The sequence below is a fragment of the Larimichthys crocea genome, chromosome XIII (assembly GCF_000972845.2).
Source record: "Larimichthys crocea isolate SSNF chromosome XIII, L_crocea_2.0, whole genome shotgun sequence".
Classification (NCBI taxonomy): domain Eukaryota; kingdom Metazoa; phylum Chordata; class Actinopteri; family Sciaenidae; genus Larimichthys; species Larimichthys crocea.
In genome coordinates this window covers 15,825,017-15,847,524 of record NC_040023.1, presented here as the reverse complement: position 1 = coordinate 15,847,524, position 22,508 = coordinate 15,825,017, and the positions used below count along the sequence as shown (strand labels likewise).

The following is a 22,508-nucleotide window of genomic DNA, read 5'->3' as shown; positions in this document are numbered from 1 at the left end:
AGTCCACGCCCAGACGCGCCACTCCGCAAAGGAGGTTGGGAAACATAGTTCTCCTGCTATATAATAAAACGGGCGGTAAGTCGACGCTGAACTACAAACGGCACATCCTGGATTCAGGAGACGTTCACAGACTTCAGTTAGACAGCAAGGCGAAGAAACAGAAGATTAACCATTTATTTGTATTAAACGCAACAGTTTGGGATAAGTGGACAGTGTAATTATGGTATGTAAAGACGTGTGTGTGAGTAAAAAATATTTAGATTAAGTGTGCTGTAGCTGGAGTTGTTAACGGACCGAACAGAGGGAAATAATATAAGCTAACGTCAGCTAACGCTTCTTTTCATGACAAGCTACCTAATAATAGTAAGTCTCTGTAGCTAATCCCTGCTCTTGTTGCTGTCAGACTAGAGGGCCATGTAGCTAATGGAGCTGAATAGTTTGTCAAATTTCCATAACCGGAAGGAGTTACCAGCGATGTGTGATGAGTAGTCACCGCTACAGGACGATAAGTTTGACGGCAGCTTGGTCGGGACGTATGTACGGCTGTGTGAGGATGAGGCGTCTGCTGAGCTGGGGCATTAACGCCCCTAAGACAATCCGTGCCATGTGGCTGTCTGTGTCTCCGTTTAAGTTTCAAAACACTCAATCTCTTCTGCTGTGCACCTCGTCTTCCCAGGGAGACAGCATCTGCAACGGGACGCACAGCAAAAAGGCGTTGTTGTCAGACCCTCAGCTGTTTGAAGAGCAGTTTGAGGAGCTGGTGACGGAGCTTGCAGAGAGGGACTTCACCGATCCTGCGCTGGCTGATGCTCTGAACAGGCTGAGAGAGGTGTGTGTGTGTGCTGTGTTGTCTCATGCTCAGTTACTTCTGACAAGTCCTGAACTGCCATTTTATGTATCTGCATCTCTGTTTCTGGCAGGTTTTGGTGTATAATTCACCTGGAGGGAAGAGGAACCGAGGCCTGTCTGTGATTGGCTCACTGAGGGAGCTTCTCCCACCCAATCAGCTCACACAGGACACGGTGCAGAGGGCTCTGTTGGTTGGCTGGTGCATTGAATTGGTAAGGACCTGTTTGGGTATGATAAAGCAGAAAGTCTGGCAACATTTCACGTTTTTCTTGTTGTCAACAAAACCTCCAACAACAACATTTCAGGTGCACCCCAAGCCTTATGCACCATATTCCTCTACCATAGGTCTGCACTACTATCCAAAAACACCACACACTCCTTTGCATTGTGACAAGTTCATTCAAGTTCATTCAGTGGACGTGGGAACTGTAGTTTATCTTGAGTCAGACCCACATACACCATTCTGGTGCAGTAAATACTCACAAGTGCACCAAATCATTGAATGGTGCCCATTGGATGCACATTTCTACTGTCCTTAGCTGTTTTTTTATTTATTTAAGTATGCATTTGTGACAAATGTGCTTGGGACAAAGTGCCATAGACATGGTGGGAAGGTCAGAAAGCATTGAGAAACAGACAGATGCATTGTTGGCTTTTATCTTCTCATGGGATTTGTTGACAAGAAGGAAAATACTGAATGATCAGCCAAATTTAGCTCGTGCTACTGTATTTGGGCTTTTGTGTAATAATTCATGATCCGATATTGTCAAGTTCACAGAAGTAGAAGAGTTCTGGAACAAAAGCAAAGTTGACACACAGTGGTTTGTTATATATCAAACCTATAATCCTCATATCTTATCTTAACTGATATGGACATTTAAACATTATAGGTGATAATATTGTGTAAACAATCCAGCACCTCTTATAAACAAAGTAATATTTCTTTGTATTCTCACTTTATGGCTCACACTCAGTATATAGTTATGGTTGCAGACTCTCTATCCACGTCCATGGACTCCTGATTTCCTTTATTTACCAAAAAGGAGAGAACCCCTGAAATTAAAATTAAAGATGAATTTGACTTTTCAATAATTTAATTATTGTGAATTCTGTTGACCGCTATAATCGTGCAGTCAGGGGGTGGGGGTAGGAGGGTGGCTGTTCTGTGCTGCCCAGTGTGTTGCTAAAACTTTATCTCTCTTGCCGAGATTTAGACTGACTGTTGTAATGACACTTTGCAGGGGTGTTACGTTCTTTAAGTCAGTAAGTGTTACAACTGTGTCTCTGTTGCTTGCAGCTCCAGGCATTTTTCCTCGTGGCAGATGATATCATGGATGCGTCTGTGACGAGGAGAGGACAGCCCTGCTGGTATAAGAAGGTGAGACTTCATACATTCCAGAAAATGAGACTCTAAAAGAGCTTTTCTTTCTTTTTTTTAATGTGGTTATGTTTTTAACTTGAATCCTGTCTGTCTGTTTTCAAGGATGGAATAGGTCTGGACGCCATCAATGATTCATTTCTCTTAGAAGGGTCTATCTACAGACTACTTCGCAGACATTGCAGGGATCAGCCGTACTACGTCCACCTACTGGAGCTATTTACTGAGGTACGTACGTCCTGATTGATTACACAGACACACCGACACACACACAGGATTCTAAAAGCATCTCTCGTTTGTTTCAGACATCTTTCCAGACGGAGCTAGGTCAAGCCCTGGACCTCATGACGGCTCCCCCTGGTCAGATTGACCTCAACAGATTCACCATGGAGAGGTAGTGAAGTTGAAGCAGATTTGCAGAGAAGGCTGCTGTTTAACAAACCAAATTAGTTTTAATGGGAATCATTTCTCTCCTTGTTTTTCAGGTATAAAGCTATTGTGAAATACAAGACCGCCTTTTACTCTTTCTACCTCCCAGTGGCTGCTGCAATGTACATTGTAAGTGTATTTAAATTGTACACACAAGACAGAAGGAGCTTAGGCATTAAATGGTGGCAGGAAATGAAAGTTTACAGTGAGAAGGTTATAATAAGACCTGCTGACACCTGATCTAGACAGGGAAAGGAACAATTACAGCAACGACTAATGTCCTAATCTTTCTCATAACTATTTTGCCTTACATTTATAGGCAGGAATTACAAGTGAAGAGGAACACAACAATGCCAAACACATCCTGCTCGAGATGGGAGAGTTCTTTCAGATACAGGTAATTACTTTTACACCTCACCCCGTTTTCACATATTGAATAATACTCTGCAGACTATAAAGAGTTGGTTGTGTTACATTTGCAGGATGACTACTTGGACTGTTACGGAGACCCTGCTGTGACAGGAAAGATTGGTACAGACATCCAGGATAACAAGTGCAGCTGGCTGGTGGTGACAGCCCTGCAAATCATGACTCCCGAACAGAGAGCCGAGCTGGAGGTGGGACAAAAGATAACAGGCATTTCTTATTGAACACATTAAATATGATTTGATATGATTTGGCTGCAAACCATGTGCAGAGTGGTATGCAGAGATCTTGTGGCTTGCAACAGTATGCATACAGTGCATGCAACAGTTATCTCAGTGTTGTACATTGGAAGTTGAGCAATGGCTCATGACAGATTGTAATATTTGAAGTAAGTGACCTTTTCAATAGGCTTTGGAATAGGTTTTTTCATATTACCATAAGAAATTGTGTTAAATGTACAAGGTAGTGTTGCAACAGTGGTCGTTTTAACAGAAGGAAATGCAGAAATAAATGATGAATAAGTGTCACTTTTTTTATTATTTCATTTTTTTAAAATGCTTTGCAGTGTTAGAAACTATCTGTTGTAACAATTTGTTTCTGACTTAAACTGTTTTCTGAGCCTAGGGTGTCTGTTTTTATGGTTATGATCCTCCATGTATGTGGTGGCCTCCAATCCCACCTTTTTTAAAAGTACTATTAGAGTCACTCATTACATTGTAAAACTCAATTTCACCTTCATTTCCTCCTCTCCTCAGGCGTGTTACGGGCGCCACGATGATGCCAGCGTGGAAAAGGTCAAAGCACTGTACAAAGCCCTGCAAATGCCAACACTGTACCACAGATATGAAGACGAGAGCTACCAGCGGCTACAGAAACTCATCGCTAGCCACGCTCAAAACCTTCCTCACTCAGTCTTTCTCAACTTTGCTGGGAAAATCTACAAGAGGAACAAGTGACAGGGAACAGTGGTCAGAAGCGGCGCCTCGTTCCCTTTTTGACTTTTATGACGCACAGATTAATTACCTCTCCCTTTTTCAAAGAGGGTTTGCCAGGGACAAGGCTCTGACTGAGCAGCATGACACTAAGAGGGCTGTGATGTTTAGAAATCGTTCAAGCAGTTTATGAACTTTGCAAAGAGTTGTAGATATTTGGTTGTGAACGTCATCAAACAGCCTGTCTCTTTTGTTCCATGTTATCTATTTATTGAACCCAGCGCATAACGTGCAGCGTCTCCACTGAAGAATCTCGTGGATGTAAGAATGACAAAATATTCAGGTTGTCATTTGTTCTGAAGAATGCATGGCTGGATGACGATACAGACCAAATCAGACAGTTGAAACGTTTTTTTTTATTTTGTTGGAATAGTTTTTATTAATTCATTATTAAAGGGACAGTGACATATAACGGTAGATGTTTTCCGTCTGATCAGCTGTCTAATTCCATATATTTTTATATTGTAGCTACAAAGTCTGTACTGGCCTGAATGTTGTTGCTTTTAATAAATAATATATGACCAGTATTTTTCTTCTCTGTTTCATTGTTTTGATGTTTGATGTGTGTGAAGATCAGAAACAAAGCAAACTATTCTGATGAATCATTTGCCAAGCAAATATGACAAACATTTGGTGCTTTTGTTTGTCATTTATGATAATAAACTGAACATTTTTGAGGCTTGGCCAGATTAAACAAGCAATTTATGCATTATACTGTGCATTTTGTTCACTATTTTCTCCCATATTATAGCTTAAACAATTTAGATTTATCAAGAATATTACTGACATACTAAACCATAACAATGAGTATAACAATGAGTAGAAGCCACATGCACATGTGAGCTTTGCATGTTAGTGAACCTCCTTGAGGATAACTTTAAACCGGATGATTTAAGAGAAATTAAAGGAAATGTGACTCAGAGCTAAATTATTTGAAGTAGGTGAAGCTGAAAATGACTCAAGATAAATTGTTAAGGCAAGCAAGGGGTGTGGTTTGGTTGGGTCGGTGGTGATGGTGGTGGTGGTGGAGGAGGAGGAGGAGGAGGAGAGGGAGAGGAGGGTTTGTTGGATGCTCGCGAGAAGACAGATGCTGAGGCAGTTAACGTCGGAGAGAGAGATTCACATTCTCACGGACTGGGATGTGAGAGAACCCGATGAGATGGAGACCTTCATCCATCTTTACCTGCATCTGATCGTGAGTCCGGCCGTCATATGATGTGTTTCTCTGTACATTCTGTGTTTTTTTCAAATGAACCTAGGTTTTATTGTCGGGTGAAGAAAATCCTTCTATTCCCACACGGTGCCTGCGTAGATCAAGAGACATGCAATCCTGATATTAACAGTGATCTATCGTTTTTTTTAGGTAAAATATATTATTCAGTCGTAATCTAAATCGTAATGGTAATATTTGAGTTATAATAAGGGCGGATGGGCCTGTGTATCAGGGCGATGCGGTTGGAGGTACCCCCTCCTCCCTCCTCCTCCTCCTCCTCCCATCCTCCCTGTCTCCTCCAGCTCTGTGGGATCAATACATGCAGGGGTAGCCTAAATACGATGCACAGGGTGGGTTAAATTACATATGATGATATGCAATTTTGGGTTGTTTTAATTTTTATTTATTATTTTTATCCACTCCGAAGAAAGGCCCACTTGAGTGATTTATATTCCTCAGTGATGTGAAGGGCACTGTGGAGGAATATGAGCAATAGCCTTCGGTAAATGGGCTTTAAAAAAAAAAAAGGCAGACTCGGTTTTGTTCACTGCTGCTGCCTGATTATTTCATGCTCCAGTTAAATCTGCTTTAATGTTCAGTCCTTGCTTAAGGTGCAGTGTGTTTTCTTTTTCTCGTGATCTGCATCTTGTCAGCTTGTAAGGATGGAGAGGCACAGATGGAGACAGCTTGACTACTGTAAACTCATGAATATCACTGCTCAGTGAAGCTGAACATGACTGATGCAGATGATGGGTGACAGCTATTAAGCTTTAAATTAGGTGACGATTATTATCATGGGGGACCATTTCGTGTGATACGTGTGTGGGTGTTTGAATTTGAAGAGATAACATCTGAAAAAGAAGATAACAGTACAACAGATGGATGCAAATGGATGGACATTACACTTTTAAATATCTGTTTAACCAAAGGTAATTCAATGATATGAATGATGAATGCTATTACAGGCAGGTTGTATAGAAGCCACTTCCTGCTGCGCTACAGTGATTCAGCTACTGCATGGCTCATCAAAATATTATTTAAGGGCTCCAAAGATTTTGACATTACAAATTGATCAGTTGATTATTTTCTTGATTAATCTTTGAAGCATTTTGTCTATAAAGGTTAAAAATATGTTGGTTTGCCCCCCAAAAAAATCAAAACCCAAACATATTTAATCTAGTATCATAAAAGATGGTTAAAAACAAGCAACTATTCACATTTGAGAAACTGGAACCAGCCAATGTCTTTATTATTCACTCATTAATTGATTATCACCATAAATTCTAATTCATTTTCCGGCAATTTAATATTTAAATAGTTGTTTTAGCTTGAATCGACTGTGTGAGAGTCTGTGTGTATGTTCATATCACTGCTGTGTCCTCCCAAGACTTTGGCTGTGATAATTATAAAACAGAAAGCCCAAAAGCAATTGAGCATTAATGAATAGTCCAGATGACGGGTTTAACTTCAAAGCCTAATATGAAAACATGTGTTGAGCAAGAAAACAGTCTTTGGAGAGATATTTTGCTCGTAGTTGTTATTCACTCTGTGTCTCTTTTGATGTTACAGGATCTTGGGAGTCAAGCCAAGATGTGACCGTCACAGCGCGTCATAGTTTGGATCTGTCCAGCCTTTACAACGCTTGTTTCTATAGCAACAGAAATATCACTGTATCCTAAAAAGTCCCTTTCCCACAATGCAGTCCTCTAGCTGCTCCTCTCAGCCTCCAAAGCCACGGCGCTTTGATGTCAGCAGACGGACCAATACCTTAGCTACACCAAAGTCTCATGGCCCAGGTTTTCACAGGGAGGATAAAAACATGAACACGATCGCTACGTCCTCCCCACGCCGGGTTACTAAAGGCCCCACTACACCTGCTAGGACCAGGGTGGTTCAGCCTCGGGCACCAGTAAGCCAGTCAAGGTTTAACTCACAAAAACAGGTTTCTACCATCTCCAAACCGGCTAAGCCCAAACCCAAGAGTGCTCGTGCATCTGCAGCAACCAAAATTGCACCAGCAGCCGCTCCTCCTCCTCCACTTCCCTCTGTTCTCCCTCTTGACCCAAATTGCAACGAGCCCAGCCTTCCATGTCTGTGCTGCGATGGGCGCTCCCCACAGGACAACAACAGTATGTTTAACCATAACCACAATAACAACAACACCATCTCTCTCAGACAGCAACTGCAGCTACCACCTCCTCCGGCCCCGTTTCCCCAGAAGCAAGATGGGAAGGGGGCCAAGGAGCAACCTCAGCCTCCTTTGCAGGCACAGGCCCAGCTGGAGCCCCCCGCCTGCCCTGCTGCCGGTTTGGAAAATGAAGGCAAGAATGCTGATGAAACCTCCAATCTGGACAACAAGAAAAATGTAAAGGTAGAGGAAGAAGAAGATGACGAGGAAGAGAGCAGCGCGGATATTGACATTGATGATGATGATGAAGAGGAGGCTGACAATGATGACGACGATGACGATGACGACACCCTGGTCCCCTCGTGCTGCGACTGTCCCCCCTCCCTCCTGGAGTTCTCGCTCTCCTCCTCTACCTCCTCATCTTCCACTTCCATCAGCTCCTGCTCTGATTTGGAGTCTGACTGTGCAGATCAATCCACCTCCATCTGCTCTTCCCAAGACCAAGATAATCTATCTGCCGCTCTGTCCCCCAAAGACTACTCTCTTCCACAAGCCCCCGAATGCCAGCCTCCTCCGCGTTCACCCCCATCCCTTCCTGTTAGCCGCAATCCCTTCACCATGACACCACATTCCCCAATTCCCCCTTGCTCCCCAGATGAAGGCTACCCCTCTGCCATGGGCTCTCCTTCTCCTGACTACTTAGGAGGCAAAGGTGACTCTGAGGTCACCAAACTGGGCTTACTTGACTTTTTGGAATCAGTAGGAGAGTTTGGGAAAATGGAGCGCTTCAGCCAGGTGATCCAAGTGGCTCGTTGGGATCTGGAGGGTGAACAACACTGGGATGTTCTGAGGGATCGGCTAGATCACCTGGATCGCTTGGAGAAGGTGAACAGGGAGGTAAAACTGGCCTACGTTGCCAGACTCCACGAGAAGGGATTTGATCTTGGAGATCTGGAAGAGCAGGATCTCTCCGATGTTATGGATGAAATGGGCAATATCGACATTCCCTGGAAGTTGTATAAAAGTCGCAGAGGAACGATGGGAGACTCTCAGGAGTTTTCCGATGCAGGGGTTGACCTCTCTGCTCCATCAGACTGCGATGAGCCTCTCGCTCCTGATTCTCTCACCCCTTCTCCCGCCGAGCCACCTCCTAGACCCCCCAAACCTCCGGCACGTCATGCCAGTGTGAGCTCTGACCTCCACACCTACATCAATATCAGCAGGGAGACCACCTCCATGGCAGTCTCCACCTCTCCTACCTTGTCTACTTTCTCCCCGAACTCCACATCCCCCACATTCACCACTTTTAGGTGTGAGAAACCCCTGCCTCCATCTCCACCATCTATTCCCCCTCTCCCTGCCTCTAAACCAGTCCCTTACCTCACCCTCTATACCACTTCTTCTCCACCTCCATCTATCCCCACCCCAACTCCTCCCATCCCTCCACCTAGGAGGCGCCACCTTGCCAGGAAGGAAGCACAGCGGCTCGCTGCTCTTCAAGCCGAACAGGAAAAGACACCCCTTTCCCTTCCTCCTCCTACCACACGTCCCCCTCCTCTACCTCCTCCACCAGTGATCTCAGTCTCCTCCTCATCTCCCCCTGCCATACCACCTCCACCTGCCCTGCCTCCTCCCCCCTCCTTCCATGCACTGGATGTAGAGATTCGGAAGCTGCTGATGCTTGCTGGATTGACCCAAGCTGAGCTTCTCAAACTCAGCCCGGAGCTCGGTGTTTGTGTTGGAGGGTTAGAGGATGAGGGAAATGGAGATGTTATCTTGTTCAAAGAGAGGGAGAAGGAGAAGGAACATGACGGCGAGCTGATTGACAGAGACGGATGCAGCAGCAGAGGCAAGTTGGATGGAGATCGAAGAGTAGATCTAACTGAAGAAGGCAAAAAGAAAGAGGAGAGCAAAGACGCACAAAGAACCACCTCGTTCACAGAGATGGCAAGGAGAAGGAAGAGGAACAGCGGTGTGACTTCCGACTCTTACTACAACACCGGTTTTAGCAATACACATGAAACCAAAGCAAAGAATATGAGCTTTGAGTCTTTCCGGTATCCCGCTGAGTTACCAGATTCACCTCCCCCTCCTCCTCCACCTCGTCCTTTACCACCAGTCCCCCCATCTTTGCCACCCATCAAAGTCAGCACTCTCCCTGCCAACTCTGCACAACCTGAGCGATTTGATTGGCTCATAGCGTTCACACCTGATGGCGAAGCCCCACCACAGCCTCCACCTCTGCAAATGAGAAAATCTCATACGGAAACTCAAAAGAAGCTCAGTTCGTCAGGTTCATCTCCAGGGTTAGCTCCGAAGGTGACAACTTTTAAAGAGCTGCGCTTCCGCAACAAGAACGGCGCCCCAATAACAAGGGTGATCACTGACCCAGATCCCGACCCAACAGTCATTACTCCAGATCCAGATATACTGTACAACCTGAGGTGGAGAAGAGAGAAGGCAGGCGGTGATGGCAACCAATGGGAGTATACCTCTCAGGCTCAGGCCTTCTTCATGCAGCCGCCACCAGCCCTCACCTCAATGGCTGCGTTGAAGGAAATGCTCCAGAGAGCTGACAAGGAGGGTGGTCAACTGGAGCTGTGCCCATCACAGAAGATTGGCTGCTCAGTCAGTGACAGCAGCTTGTGGACCATGGGCAGAGAGTGGGAGTGTGAAGACATTAAGAGTGAGGAAAAGGAGGGGAAAGAGGAGGAAAAAGATGAAGAAGAAGAGGGGGAGATGGAGGTGAGAGGACGAGCCGATGGAGAAAGGACTTTTGAATCAAGAACTTCAGGTGAGTATTTGTTTCCATGATGAGGCTAGTGATAATAAAGGAGGCAGCTGAGTTTGATCTGTGGGGGTGTGTGTGTGTGCATGTGTGTTGGAGGGGGGGGGATAAACACATTAAATTAACTCAGTGTAATCTGGACAACAGAACAAATCTGGGATGGGCAGACGATGGAAAGAAACAGATGGTGAAAAGACAGACTAACAGTCAGCTTGTTCACTTTCACAGCGATGCACAAATAATCTCCTTGGACAGCACAATGGAAAGAGACAGAAAAGGCAAGATTCATTTATGGAAAAAAGAGCAAATAGATGGAGGACGAGCATGAGTCACAGAGAGGGACAATGCGTGATATGATGGATAAGTGATGATGGGGGGGGGCGATTCAGGAGAAGGCAGTGGAAGCTGGAGAGAGAATGTGAGCAACGGTGAGAGATGGATGGATAAGGACAATGAAGGGAGTGAAGGTAATATGAGGAGAAAGACGAGGTTGGAAACTTTCCAGCCAGTATTTCCTGCACTGGTTATCAAAGTGTGATGTCATCACTGCCTTATTCAATTATTCATCCACTCTTCAGACCAATGGGAGGGGGGTAATGGAGTGAGCTCACTACCTTCATCTTCCTTCTTTCAGTCTATCACTAAGTCTCTTTAAATCTCTTCCCCCTCCTCTTTTCTTATGCTAAAATCCTCTCCTGCTCCTGCCTCTTTACTGCTTTTAAATCCCATCAGCGTGGGATGCTTACACGCTTTACTCTCTCTGTCTATCTTGTCTTTCTTGCTCCTCCACCCACCCACCCTCTCTCTCCCTAGAGTGGCACAGTTAGCTAAGATCAAGTTACTTATCTCATGCTTTTCTGCAGTGGGCTACATAGACATTATTAGATTGTCGGTGTCTAGATATAGGAGGGTGTATGTTTCATTTAAATCGCTCGACAACGACAATTGGCTGCTAATTTCATGAGCAAAACTTGTCCCTCTAAATGATGAATGGAATTACTTTGGCATTATTTCATGACTATACCTTTGCAATCAGATTATACAAGTCAAATGAATTACTAATGAGGTACAGTACATGCTGGAGGGAACAAACCAGAAATGGGTTTGTACACCTTTAAGAGTCCAAGGGGTGTATCTTAGACTCTTACATGAACCAATCGCAGGGAGGTAGTGTCAGAAAAATAGGAAGTATCATGTGTTCAAGTGTGTGTTACAGATCAAAGACAGCTCAAGTCTAACCAAGGTACGGTTGTTTTACAGCTAAATCTGTGTAGCCAGTAGCTTATAGTCACAGGTAACTGAGTGTAGTGCAGATTGTGTGGCCACAGTTTCTGACTCTTCACCAAGACAGCAGGAACGGACAGGACTCAGCTATCTGTTGACTGACTCAGCATTACACTGTAAGCTGGAGAAGGGAGGGGTGGTGGTGGGGAACGAGCTAGAGAGAGGTAAGAAAGAAAAACAAAGGCAGGGAAGAGGAAGAGAGAGAGAGAGAGAGAGAGAGAAGGTGATCCAGAGGTGATGATGATGGCACGCACTGCAGTAAAGTACAAAATAGTATAGCATAAAGATTATATCTTATACTTTATATTCATTGCTCTCTATACTATGAAATGAAAGTGGAAACCAGATGCCGTGAACCTGGATCCCAACATGATGAATCTTTGCGATTTTAATTACGGTGTCACCGATGAATGAGTGGCTGATTGACGGATTGAGTATTTCCACCGTGCAGCTGTTGAGACTCCTCAACAGTTACTCTTTTATGGCCGCGGTATCATTTCCTGTTGTGTTTAAAACCCACTGAAATGAAAAGACTGAAACGGTTATTTGCTCCTCATGAATCAACTCCCATTGACTCTCATGCACTATCAATGTGTAACTGTCAATCAACTGTTTTAAAAAATACTGCATTACTGCATGATGTTACATGATGACGATTTCTGCTGGAATACACTCATGAATGTGCATTTTTTTCTCTCGACAGACACTAACATTTTCTGCATCTCTCTCTCCTTCCCATTTCGTTGCCACATTTTTCCTTGTTTTTTCTCACCTTCCCATGCCATTCTGTTGTTTCCATTGTTTGTCCATCGCTCCGCTTTGCTCCCTCATATCACTTGGCTTGTGCGCTTTCCCCCCTCTCCTCAACCTTGCACCTTACAATATTGGGCCTTTTTTTTTTTTTACTTTTCCCAATAAGCAGTTTCCTCCCCCCCACTATCCCTCGCTCAGTCCTCCTCCCAACCCTACTTCCTCCACACTGCCTTCCCTCCCTTTCGCCCAGGCTACTGTAACTCTGAACCCTTTGCAGATCCCAGACCTCACAGCCATGTAGGCAGGGAGTCCACAGACGAACATCACAACACACAGTGCGCCCCTGCTGCCAGCTCAGCTTGTATCCACAGTGATGATTCCAGCACAGATTCAAGCGCTGGGTTTAACTACGAATCCCTGGCAGACTTTGGTGTAGACTCCCCTTGTGATTATGGGAATATCTTTAACACACACAGGGACTTTGCGACTGACTCTATGTGTAATTTTGACTCTCTCTACTGCAGTGACTCAGAGAGGGAAAATGGCACAGACACTAAATCAGACACACCTGTTAGTGGCGCCACGGAGGCTCCAGGTTGCACTACCCCATATAAGAACATTGACGTCATGATGACGCATCCAAACACTATCGGTGGTATGGATTCTCTGTCTTCAGAAAAGCGCACACGTTCACATACAGATCACAACAGGACATCCAAAGAGCTTCCTCCCCTCCCCACATATTACCTATATCACCCTAAAAACTGCCCTCTGCACCGGGGTGCACCTCCTCGCCTCTCCCCGATCGGAGCCCTCTCCCCTCCCCTGCGCTCCGGAGCACCCCCTCCAGGTGCAGCAGGCTCCTGCCTCAGCTCCCCGCTTTTCCCCCGCTCTCACACCTTGCCTGCCCTCGCTGCACCCCTCTACTATCCAAACCTCTACCCTTCTATACCGTCAATGGCGCCCCCCCTCCCCCCAAAACTCTACCAGGCTCCTCCGCAGTCACGCGTGGCGAGTAAGATTTCTCTCTCTCTTCTCTCTCCCTGTATCTTACACACACTCTCTCTCTTTGTGTCTGACATCTTGCTTGCATGCATGTCTCTCTTGTCTTTTTCTGTCTTTGTTCTGGATATGGTGGCCCTCAAACTTTTGTCACTTTTTCATCCCGGGGGATCTGCAGATTTGAAAGAACTGGGTAACTGTAGCTGTTTTATGTATCAGAAGACAGCTCCCTGCAGGTCATCTGATACGTCTTATCGACACTGTCCTTTCAAATCTGTAAAGGGCCTTCAGAAGGGTAACAGCTGTTCCTGTCAGAGGGTGTCTAGAGCCACTCTCATCACTCTCTTTCTCTCTGTCTTCCTCTATCTGTCTATCTCTGTGCCGGTCTTGTCTGGTCTGTCTACCTGTTGTTTTTGTTTTCTTTTTGTTTTTGCACGGTGTGTTGAAATGGACACGTGCATTTCATGCCAACCACAACCCGAGTAGCTTGTTGACGATGTTGTAATGCAAAGACTTTTTGTTTCAGTTAACCTTTTTGTATCTTTCTGTGTGTGTGTACGTTTAGGACAATTTTCAAAGTAATTAAGCTCCACTGCATCCTGTTCATTACAAGAATGTCTGTATTTATATAACCAGTTTATATAAATCAATTTATATACACATCACACTGTACACAACACTGCCCTTTTAACATGTGTGTCATTTATACCTGACCTGACCGATGTGATAGCTTATACAATTGTTTCCCCCACTAACTCTGCAGTTATTTTCATGTATGCTTATGTTTATATTAAGTACGTATGAGTGTTTGTATGAGTGTAATTTTGCGTTTGAGTCAAGATTAATGCATGGGATTCTGTTTATCCCTGATGCATACAGAAAGTCGTCTTCACAGATCCAGATGTTGAAAGCTCACCACAGCGAACAAATATTTACAGGATGTCCTCACACACTGTTTGTTGTCAGTCGTACCATCTGCTTCTCCAGTGCTTCTCATCGCTTAATTGCTCCCGCTAATAACGCAAATATTTTAGTTATGGTATATCTGTCTATGGTGATTATTTGTGTTTTTCTTCATTTTTTCTTGTACTGTAAGTAATTGCTCTTTTTTTTTTTTTTGTTGCTGTCACTGTCAGCTGTTCGCAGTGTCTCATTTGCTGGCTCTGTACAGAGGACAGAGACGTCCTGGATGGGCGAAAATGTGAAGTATCCAATGAGAGGTCTGGGCCTGTCCTCTCTGTGCTTGCAGGAAAAAAAAGGTGTGCATCCGTCTTGCATGTGTGTTCCCTTGTTCAGTCTTCTGTCTGTCTTTGCCCCCTGATGTCTATAGCTTTTGCAGTTTAACTGTAGACCATTGTTCTTCCCTCCAGCTCTGGTCAGTGCGGTCAGTGTGGCAGTGGAAGCCATCTTGGCCCAGTTCAGTTCTTCTCGGACTGTAGTTCAGAAGGTCAGTCAATGCTGAATTTACATCACTAGTGGGATGATAGCAGAAGTTGTGTTGTTGGGGGATTTTTTTGTTCGTTTGTTTCACTATCGAGGAGTTTTTTTCTCATGTCACTCTTGATGATGAATATTTGTGTCGAGAAGCCAAATGTCATGTTGTATTAAATTTATCTGTGAAAATGCTTTCCCTCCCTTCCTTCTTGGTCTGACTCTACATATTTTGTTCCGTCTCTCCTCAGTCTCTCTCAGTTAACAAGGTACTAGATTATCTTTAGATAACCCAATCTCGTAGTATTAAAAACTTCTATGTAAACTAACTCCAAGCTCCCCCCCTCCGTTTCATCTCTCATCACATCATACTGACCCTCATTGCCTACTGTTTCTCTCAAACCCCCATTTATTTGTATCCCATTTTCCTTTCCTCCGTCTCTCCTGAGTCATCCTTTCTCATCTATTCCCCCATCTCTCTTTATCCCGACACATCTTCTTCTTACTCTATCCCATTGTCCTCTCGTCTCTTCTCCTCTCCTCTCAGGCCTTATCAGGAGACAGCACTATAAATCCATCTCTGGGCCGTCTGGTGCTGCAGTGCCTCTGCCCTGCCCTGCACTCTTTGCTGACTGATGGCTTGAAACCACACCAGAGTGACCTGATTGCAGGCAGAAGGCCAAACTCTGCCTGGGGTCTGGTCCAGGCCTCCACTAGGCCAGGTAGGACACCAAGGATTGCAGGAAAATTAACATTTATAGATTTGGATATCATCAGGCTATTATTTCTATGTTTTTTCCCCTGGATGATAATGATAAACTTTAGGCTTGTCTCTCGTTTTCCCACACATCAGTCAGTACTTGTTGATTTTAGTGTAAAATGCTGAATAAAGCAAACAACAGGATGCAGATATCGATTGCCCGTTGACTGCCAAGTTTCACCGCAATTTCTTGCTCACCTCTGTAAGTTTCTCTGTCTCTCTTCCTCTCTTCAAATATATTTTCTCCTCTTCCTCTCAACACATTTTTCAAGGGCCGAAAACACAGGCCTTGTTCAACCTTCAAGTTCGAGTTGGAGAGTTGCCCCAGCTGAGACAGAGCAAACACAGGTTCAACGCATTCCTCCTCGGCCTACTGAAGTAAGTCCTGGATGTTAATCCTCTCTGGTCTCCACTGGTAGCATGAACGGTGCTCAAATTAGTAGTTAAAACTTATAATGTACTATATTTTGATTTCCCTGCACACCCTGTCCTCACTTTTCCTCTTCTCTCTGTTTCTTTCTTCTAGTATTAGGTTTCTTGATTTCTGGCTGTCTCACCTTCAGTCGTGCAGTGGTAAGTTTCCATCACTTCCATCTCATTTCAGTCTTGTGGAAGCGCTTGTATATAACCATTATCTTTCTTCTTCTCAGATGTGTTGGAGACATATTACCGCCCCACCTCCTTTATGCGTCTGTCACTGACCACCTGCCAGTCTCTGTTTGAGGAGCTGCTCCTCGTGTTGCAGCCTCTCAGCCTGCTGACCTTCAACCTCGACCTGCTCTTCCAGCACCACCATTTAGAGCCAAACAGTCACAGTCCAGAGATCCCCAGTCCACCTTGTCAGGACGCTGGAGTCCAGCTCTCAACAGAGGGATCCCAATCCAAAATCACAGGCTCCAGATATATTGAAAGCCTATCAGAAGTAGACTTTGGAAGCCCAGAACATCAGGCAGCCAAAGAGAAATCGTCACTATTGGTTAATCCAAAGAATGGAGGATCAGGGGAGTCAACAGATTGCAGTGCTGCACCCATAAAGGCTTCTGTCACTCTCGGACAGACAAGTCCTCAGTTGCTGTGGGTGCAGGAGAAGGAAATTGGAGATTTACCTCCTCCTAATATTGAGGAGGACAGCCTTGCTCAGCAGGCAGGACAGGTATGTCACCTTTGTGTGTGGCTGTTCAGTATTTGTTGTCAAACACGCTTGTGTGATCCTGCAGGGCTGACTTTTTATTTTATTTTCTTATCATAGGCGATCCAGCAGGGATGGGGGGCTGTGATACGCTGGGGAGGCAGACTGAGTCAGAACCTGACTGAGCTGAGCATGAAGAAGGAGGAGATGAAGACAGATCTGCCAGATCTCCAGGTCCAGACAGGGAGTGACTTTGTTCCTGTCAGCAGTGGTGCTCAGGTTCCCTGGGGTCTGGGACGACTCTTTGGAGCCTCTAAAAGCCCCAACAGCCCACCAGGTCCACCAACCAGGTTAGCCAATAAATTTAACACGTATGATTATTAAGTCTGTATCTCAAAAGAGTTTAATTACTTTAAGAAACTCTAAAATTCATTGTTGTACTTGAAATAGTTTTCTGCATGAATAATAACCTTCGGTGACTCTTCTCTGCCCATCTGTGCCACACTGGCTCTTTGTCTTTGTTTTTCCCATTCCTGTCATCCTCTTTCTGTCTTGTCGCTGCAGGCGTCCCTCCCAGTGGCTGGCTCCTGGTGTCACCGCACTGACCCGAATGGTAAGCAGCAACTCCAGCCCGATAATAAGAAGAGCCCCGGAGCACCAGGGAGAAAGTGAACCAGAGGCAGAGCATGAGGTTGAAGCACTGGAGATGAAGGACAAACCCAGACCACTCAGGTACAACAGATATTAAATGATGTTGACGGTTATGGAGGCTGGATTTTTTTTTCTTTTTTTGTCAGCTATGATGTTATCTCACAGTTGATATCTCAGACTACTGATTAAAATGAAAAGATGATATATTATGACACTTTTTACAAGCTTTAAAAACTAACAAACATTGTTTGTCAGTTATTAAACATATTAAAACCTTTATTAAATCAAACCTGACATCTCAGACAACACTAACCCAATTTTGATGTGGTGGCGCTATAATCTAAGGTCAAAATTTATTGAATTATGTTACACACTAGTACACAATGCTTCTGCCCTCTGAAACCCATCCATCTCATCACCTAACAAGCTTCAACAAGACATTTTAAATGGAAAATAATAAACCATAGGACTTAAAATATAAGAAGAAAGAAGTGACATACACTCATAAGTGTAACTATTATGCTAACTAATATGTTGATACAACTCACTGTTGGACCCTTATATTCCAGCATTTAAAAAACAGTGACCTGATGGGAAAGCAGTGTCTCTGAAAGACAAGAAAAGGGATGGTTAAAATAAAAACACATAAATATAAAAAATATGAGCTCATACATTATAAAAATACACTACAGCACATTGGTGCACTGCGACTGGTGGTGAGGTGTTTGTTCCTTTTTTAAAATAAGCACCAGTTGGTGTAGAGGACATAAGAAGGGCTCCTGCTATCATTTTTGTCTTTGAACAACTATAATTGATGACTCACCAGTCTGACTTTGAGTGATCCTGCATTGTGACTCATCCAAGATTCAGCTACATGACATGTTGTGGATGACATCATCGTTTGTGGTTGGTGCGATGATGTCAGGTAGATTGTTTTGGTTGAGAAGATCTCTGCTGTCTGTCCTCAGGTCAGTACGAACGCTGTGCAACCACACCGGAGTAGGTTCGGAGCTCAGCTTCTGCAAAGGGGAGGAACTCGTGGTGTTAGGAGGAGTTGACCAAGACTGGATTCGCTGTCGTCAGGGAGACAAAGAGGGGCTGGTACCTATTGGCTACACCTCCCTCATCATGTGACTTCTGCACCACAACTGTTGCACTCAATCAATAAAAAAAACAAACAAAATAAATATAAATATATATTTTAGGTGAGTATTGAGAGGTTATGGTGAGGCTTCACTACTCTGAAAGAGATATTTCACGCCTGCTCTGCTAGAGTTTGAGTTGAGCTCATAACACCATCTGTGGTGCTTTACGTGCATCAGGAGCAGTCTGCAGCCCTCTCCCTTTATGAACATATGGGAGCTTTTTTTCCCCCATTACAATCCATCCAGTTTGGTAGCATTAAACTAATGGATTTTAGCAGCAGGAATGCAGCAGATGGTGTGAAATAATGACTCAAGTCAAATTTAGATCATTTCACTCTGGAAGACCTTTGATCTTGGAGTGAAGTATCCCTTTTAACGTATTTTTCTCAATTTTTGCCTTCAGTGCCAGCCGCTGGTCTGAAAATGATCACTTGGGAAATTCTGTGCAATCAACCACTCGCAGATTTAAGTGCTTTCAGATCAGCGGCTGCTTGTTGTGAGGAGGCGACAGTCAACAGCCTGGTAGTAGCCACGTTTACATCTCTAGCCGTCAGCTGTAGAGAGCCGTGACTCGCAGGTTGTCGAGTAGAGAGAGCATGTTAGAGTACTGGGCCGTAGCTCCTGTTGCATACTGCGTAGTAATGTAGTGAATTGTAGCTGTGTAGATCTGTGTTCTATTGACCTTTCACCCCTATTGACCTCTCACCTTTCTCGCCTCGTTCATGTGTGTTTGACATGTTTCTGCTACTATATTTGACTGTATAAATATACATAAAAATAAATATATATATATATATATATAGGTATATAAATTGAGATTGATATTACCAAGATAGATAGATGAACAACAGAAAGCAGATAGTAAAACACAAACTTAATACTGTGGCCATATTGAGGAGGTGGGTGATTCAAAATTGATGGTTTCATTCTTTACCCTTACAACTGCAACTTCACACACACTGAATAGTTGTCATACATAGGGAAAAAAGTCTGTGTTTGTTTAAGTATGAAATCCAGTATCTTCCCTCCTGTGTGCTTTATGTAATGCCAATGTCTTGACATCATATCCATAAAATGATTAGATTTAGCCTCTTACCTGAAACACTGTATGCGTTGTAATGTGCCATGAATGCTTTGAACGAATGCCAGAAAATAGTTAACTATCCCACACAGTTATAGAAGATAACAATATCAGACAACAGCAGTCTGTAGCTAATATCTCAACATGTGTTGGCATAAACACCTCACAAAACAACGCTCAGCTCTTGTTCGACACTATCTGACTTTAAATTTAACGCAGTGAGAAAATCCCAGATGTATGTAATTCATAAATGCTACTGTAAAGTCTGTAGGTTTGGTGGCTGGTCTTCACCTCGTACCTCAGCTTTTGTATTTCTCTTAACCCTTCTTGCCTCGTTTGCTTATCATAATCATTGATATTAATGATTAGTGGTTGTGGTGGAAGTGATATGTGGATTCTAATGTTGCTCATTTGTGTCATATATTTATTAGTTATTCTCTAGATTCTGTATTGATGACTATGCATATGGTTAAATGTACAACAAAAAGCCTTTTTTTCTTTGTTTCCAAGTCATTTCGATTTGATGTTCTCATGCAAGTCAGCACCTAAAGCCTAAAACGATAGCTTAAAAAGTAAAAAAAAAAAAATGTAAAAGAAGAAAAAGACTGACACTAAAGTACCTCCATTAAATTCAGCAGGAAAGTTTCATTGCTTCATACTGATCAATCAGGGAAGGCTCAGTTCTCGAAAGTTTCCTCTCATGTTATTGTGTCAATGCCATGTAGCATGACGTTACTGTCACTATGGCAACTGTCAAGTAGCAGTAACTTACGATCACAATAAAATGCCATCAAATGGATAACATGTAGGTGTTTACAAGAAATAATGTCTAGATGAAGATAAAATATCAGTTGACACATTAAAATGTGTATCTATTTTTTTTTTATGTTTTTGTATCTTTTGTTGTCAAATGTGAGGTTATAGTCCAAATGCATTTGTTTGACAGCTGTTAATTTATTGGATGTACTATTTATTGATCTTAAGGTTTATGAAAGGAATAGCTCTATCTGACCCATCTAGTGTCTCTCTATCTATCTGGGTTCATTATGTATGTGTGTGTGTGTGTGTGTGAGCACATGTCAGCATATGTGGCAGTGAATGCAGAGATGAGTGTGAGCACATATGTGTCTGCACATCCTGCACTTTCACTTACGTATGTGTGAGTGTAACAATGAGTTCTGTACCTCCCTCTCCTCCTCTTCTTCCTCCCCCTCCTCTCTTTCTCTCTCTGGTGTCATGTAGCCTGTAGACATCCCCCCCCTATGTCCTACTATTGCATATAGTTCAGTGCCCCTATAGTGTCAGTCACTGTCCACCTCCTGCATGTGCTTGTTTGTAAATACACCAAATAAAATGATCAGTATAAACCAAACCTGTGCAGCTGTTTGAGTCACATTTCTGCAGCGTAAAAAAAGTCGTATTAATCTGAGCCCATTTCTGTTGAAATGTTGAGGACAGCGCACTCAGAAAATCAACATAAATTACACGTGAAACGTGACAGGAAACTACCCATGCGTCAGACTGCAAAGGAAATGAAGACTCAAAAATGAGGCTTCTGTGTAAAACACGTTTAATACCTAACCCTTTCAAGTTCATGGGGAATACTTCTCTCGTTTATTCTTTTCGGATCAAAAGCTCCCCGGATGCCCTCGGATGTTGTGAAGGGCAGAAAGAGGAGAATAAATCTCCGGAGTGAGCTGCAGCCCTCCCCCATCTTGTAACCCTGTTCCTTTGATAACGTCCTCCATTGTGGGTCATTATGGAGGACAACACGGTGTGAGATATACAATCTAACACCACTAGATAGCACTGTTAGCTCAAACTGATTAAAATCACTGCAGTAACCTCCCAAAACACACACACACACACATACACACACAACAAGAGTCTGCAGGGTTTAGTACTAGTAGTAGACATAAAATGCTTTTATTATTATGGTTATAGAGGCAAAAAGTCTGAGCTGACATTCTATGGCGTTGAGTTATAACTGTTTGTTTTTGATGTTTTGTATTTCAGATGCACATTATCAGAGGCAACAGGCAAAGGTTACATGTCATGCAAACTAGATAAATAACTCTTCATGTGTACCTTTGCTATAAAGTTAATCATCCACTGGCAATAATGTAGTGCTCTTAGTTAAAAAAGGAAAGAGGAAAAATATACATACAGTATGTAAACAGTCAAAGAAATTGCACTTTCTTGGCTTGTTATTAGAAGCCACACTACTGAAAGAGAGCAGAAATTTAACACTGGAAAAACTAATTCACTGTCACTGATTGTCTGACCAATAAAAAACAAAACCAAAAAACCCAACGTACGCTCAGCTAAAAAAGAGACAAATTATGTAATTCTACAAAAAGAAAATCATATACAATCATAGTCAATTTTAAGGAGAAATGACTGATATATTGGTCAGCTGTATAATCTGTTAAAAACATGTTAGTAAAATGAAAGATTTGATTATTAAGTTTTATGTATAATCCCAATAGTATTGTCATGTATAATACTACTTTTACACGCTACTGCTGATAGAAGGAAAACAGGTCTCTCTCTATGTACATTCACATGAAACTAAACGCTTATGGATGCTTCCACTAAGTGGATTAGCCCAATGCTCCTATGATGAGAACAATCTACTATGCAACTGTACAGAAAAACAAAAATGACCTCCAGTCCTGAAATATTCACAACTTAAAAAAAAAAGAAAAACATAACAAAGGAAGTTCTTATATAGTCCTTATCAGAGGAGATATTGCTTTTAAAGACTGCATGAGTTCGCTTAGGTACGTACACAAGACAACATGGCACTTCTACAGAGCATTTGGGGCAAATCAATTCTAGTTTTCATCCCCCTTTTCCTCTCTCTCACCCCCCCGAGGACATTCTGATTGTCAATGCTCTGGAGCAAAGAGCGAAACATTCTCAAAGGCAGTCTGAAGTAAACAAAACACATTTTGCCCCTCTCCCTCCCTTCCCCAGGAAGCAATACTGAAAATAGTCAACAATAAACATTCCTATCATGAATATATTTTGTCCATTTCTTTAGCAGACAGTACTCAAGCTGTCCTT

The 22,508-nt window shown here is 43.3% G+C and overlaps 2 protein-coding genes across 5 annotated transcripts; both read left to right on the top strand.

Annotated features, from left to right (window-relative positions):
* Positions 1 to 69: 69 nt before the first annotated feature.
* On the top strand, positions 70 to 4,601 carry fdps (farnesyl diphosphate synthase (farnesyl pyrophosphate synthetase, dimethylallyltranstransferase, geranyltranstransferase)). Its single transcript, XM_010750376.3, has 10 exons — positions 70 to 223; positions 677 to 829; positions 921 to 1,061; positions 2,147 to 2,227; positions 2,333 to 2,455; positions 2,533 to 2,621; positions 2,713 to 2,785; positions 2,976 to 3,053; positions 3,139 to 3,273; positions 3,838 to 4,601. The coding sequence occupies exons 1-10, from the start codon at positions 221 to 223 to the stop codon at positions 4,036 to 4,038; spliced, it is 1,077 nt and encodes a 358-aa protein (XP_010748678.1). The 5' UTR covers positions 70 to 220; the 3' UTR covers positions 4,039 to 4,601.
* A 511-nt stretch (positions 4,602 to 5,112) lies between these two features.
* Positions 5,113 to 20,811, top strand: rusc1 (RUN and SH3 domain containing 1). 4 transcript variants are annotated; one of them, XM_019253938.2, is made up of 13 exons: positions 5,113 to 5,269; positions 6,857 to 10,209; positions 12,410 to 13,255; positions 14,379 to 14,501; positions 14,613 to 14,689; positions 14,925 to 14,942; positions 15,221 to 15,395; positions 15,706 to 15,811; positions 15,960 to 16,006; positions 16,084 to 16,586; positions 16,683 to 16,912; positions 17,127 to 17,294; positions 18,182 to 20,811. In XM_019253938.2, exons 2-13 carry the CDS (start codon positions 6,984 to 6,986, stop codon positions 18,345 to 18,347), a joined length of 5,685 nt encoding a protein of 1,894 aa, XP_019109483.2. In that variant the 5' UTR covers positions 5,113 to 5,269; positions 6,857 to 6,983; the 3' UTR covers positions 18,348 to 20,811. The 4 variants fall into 4 exon arrangements, with proteins under 4 accessions (XP_019109483.2, XP_019109484.2, XP_019109485.2 ...); XM_019253939.2 differs by lacking the exon at positions 14,925 to 14,942; XM_019253940.2 differs by lacking the exon at positions 12,410 to 13,255 and having other exon boundaries at positions 5,115 to 5,269.
* The last annotated feature ends 1,697 nt before the right edge of the window (positions 20,812 to 22,508 follow it).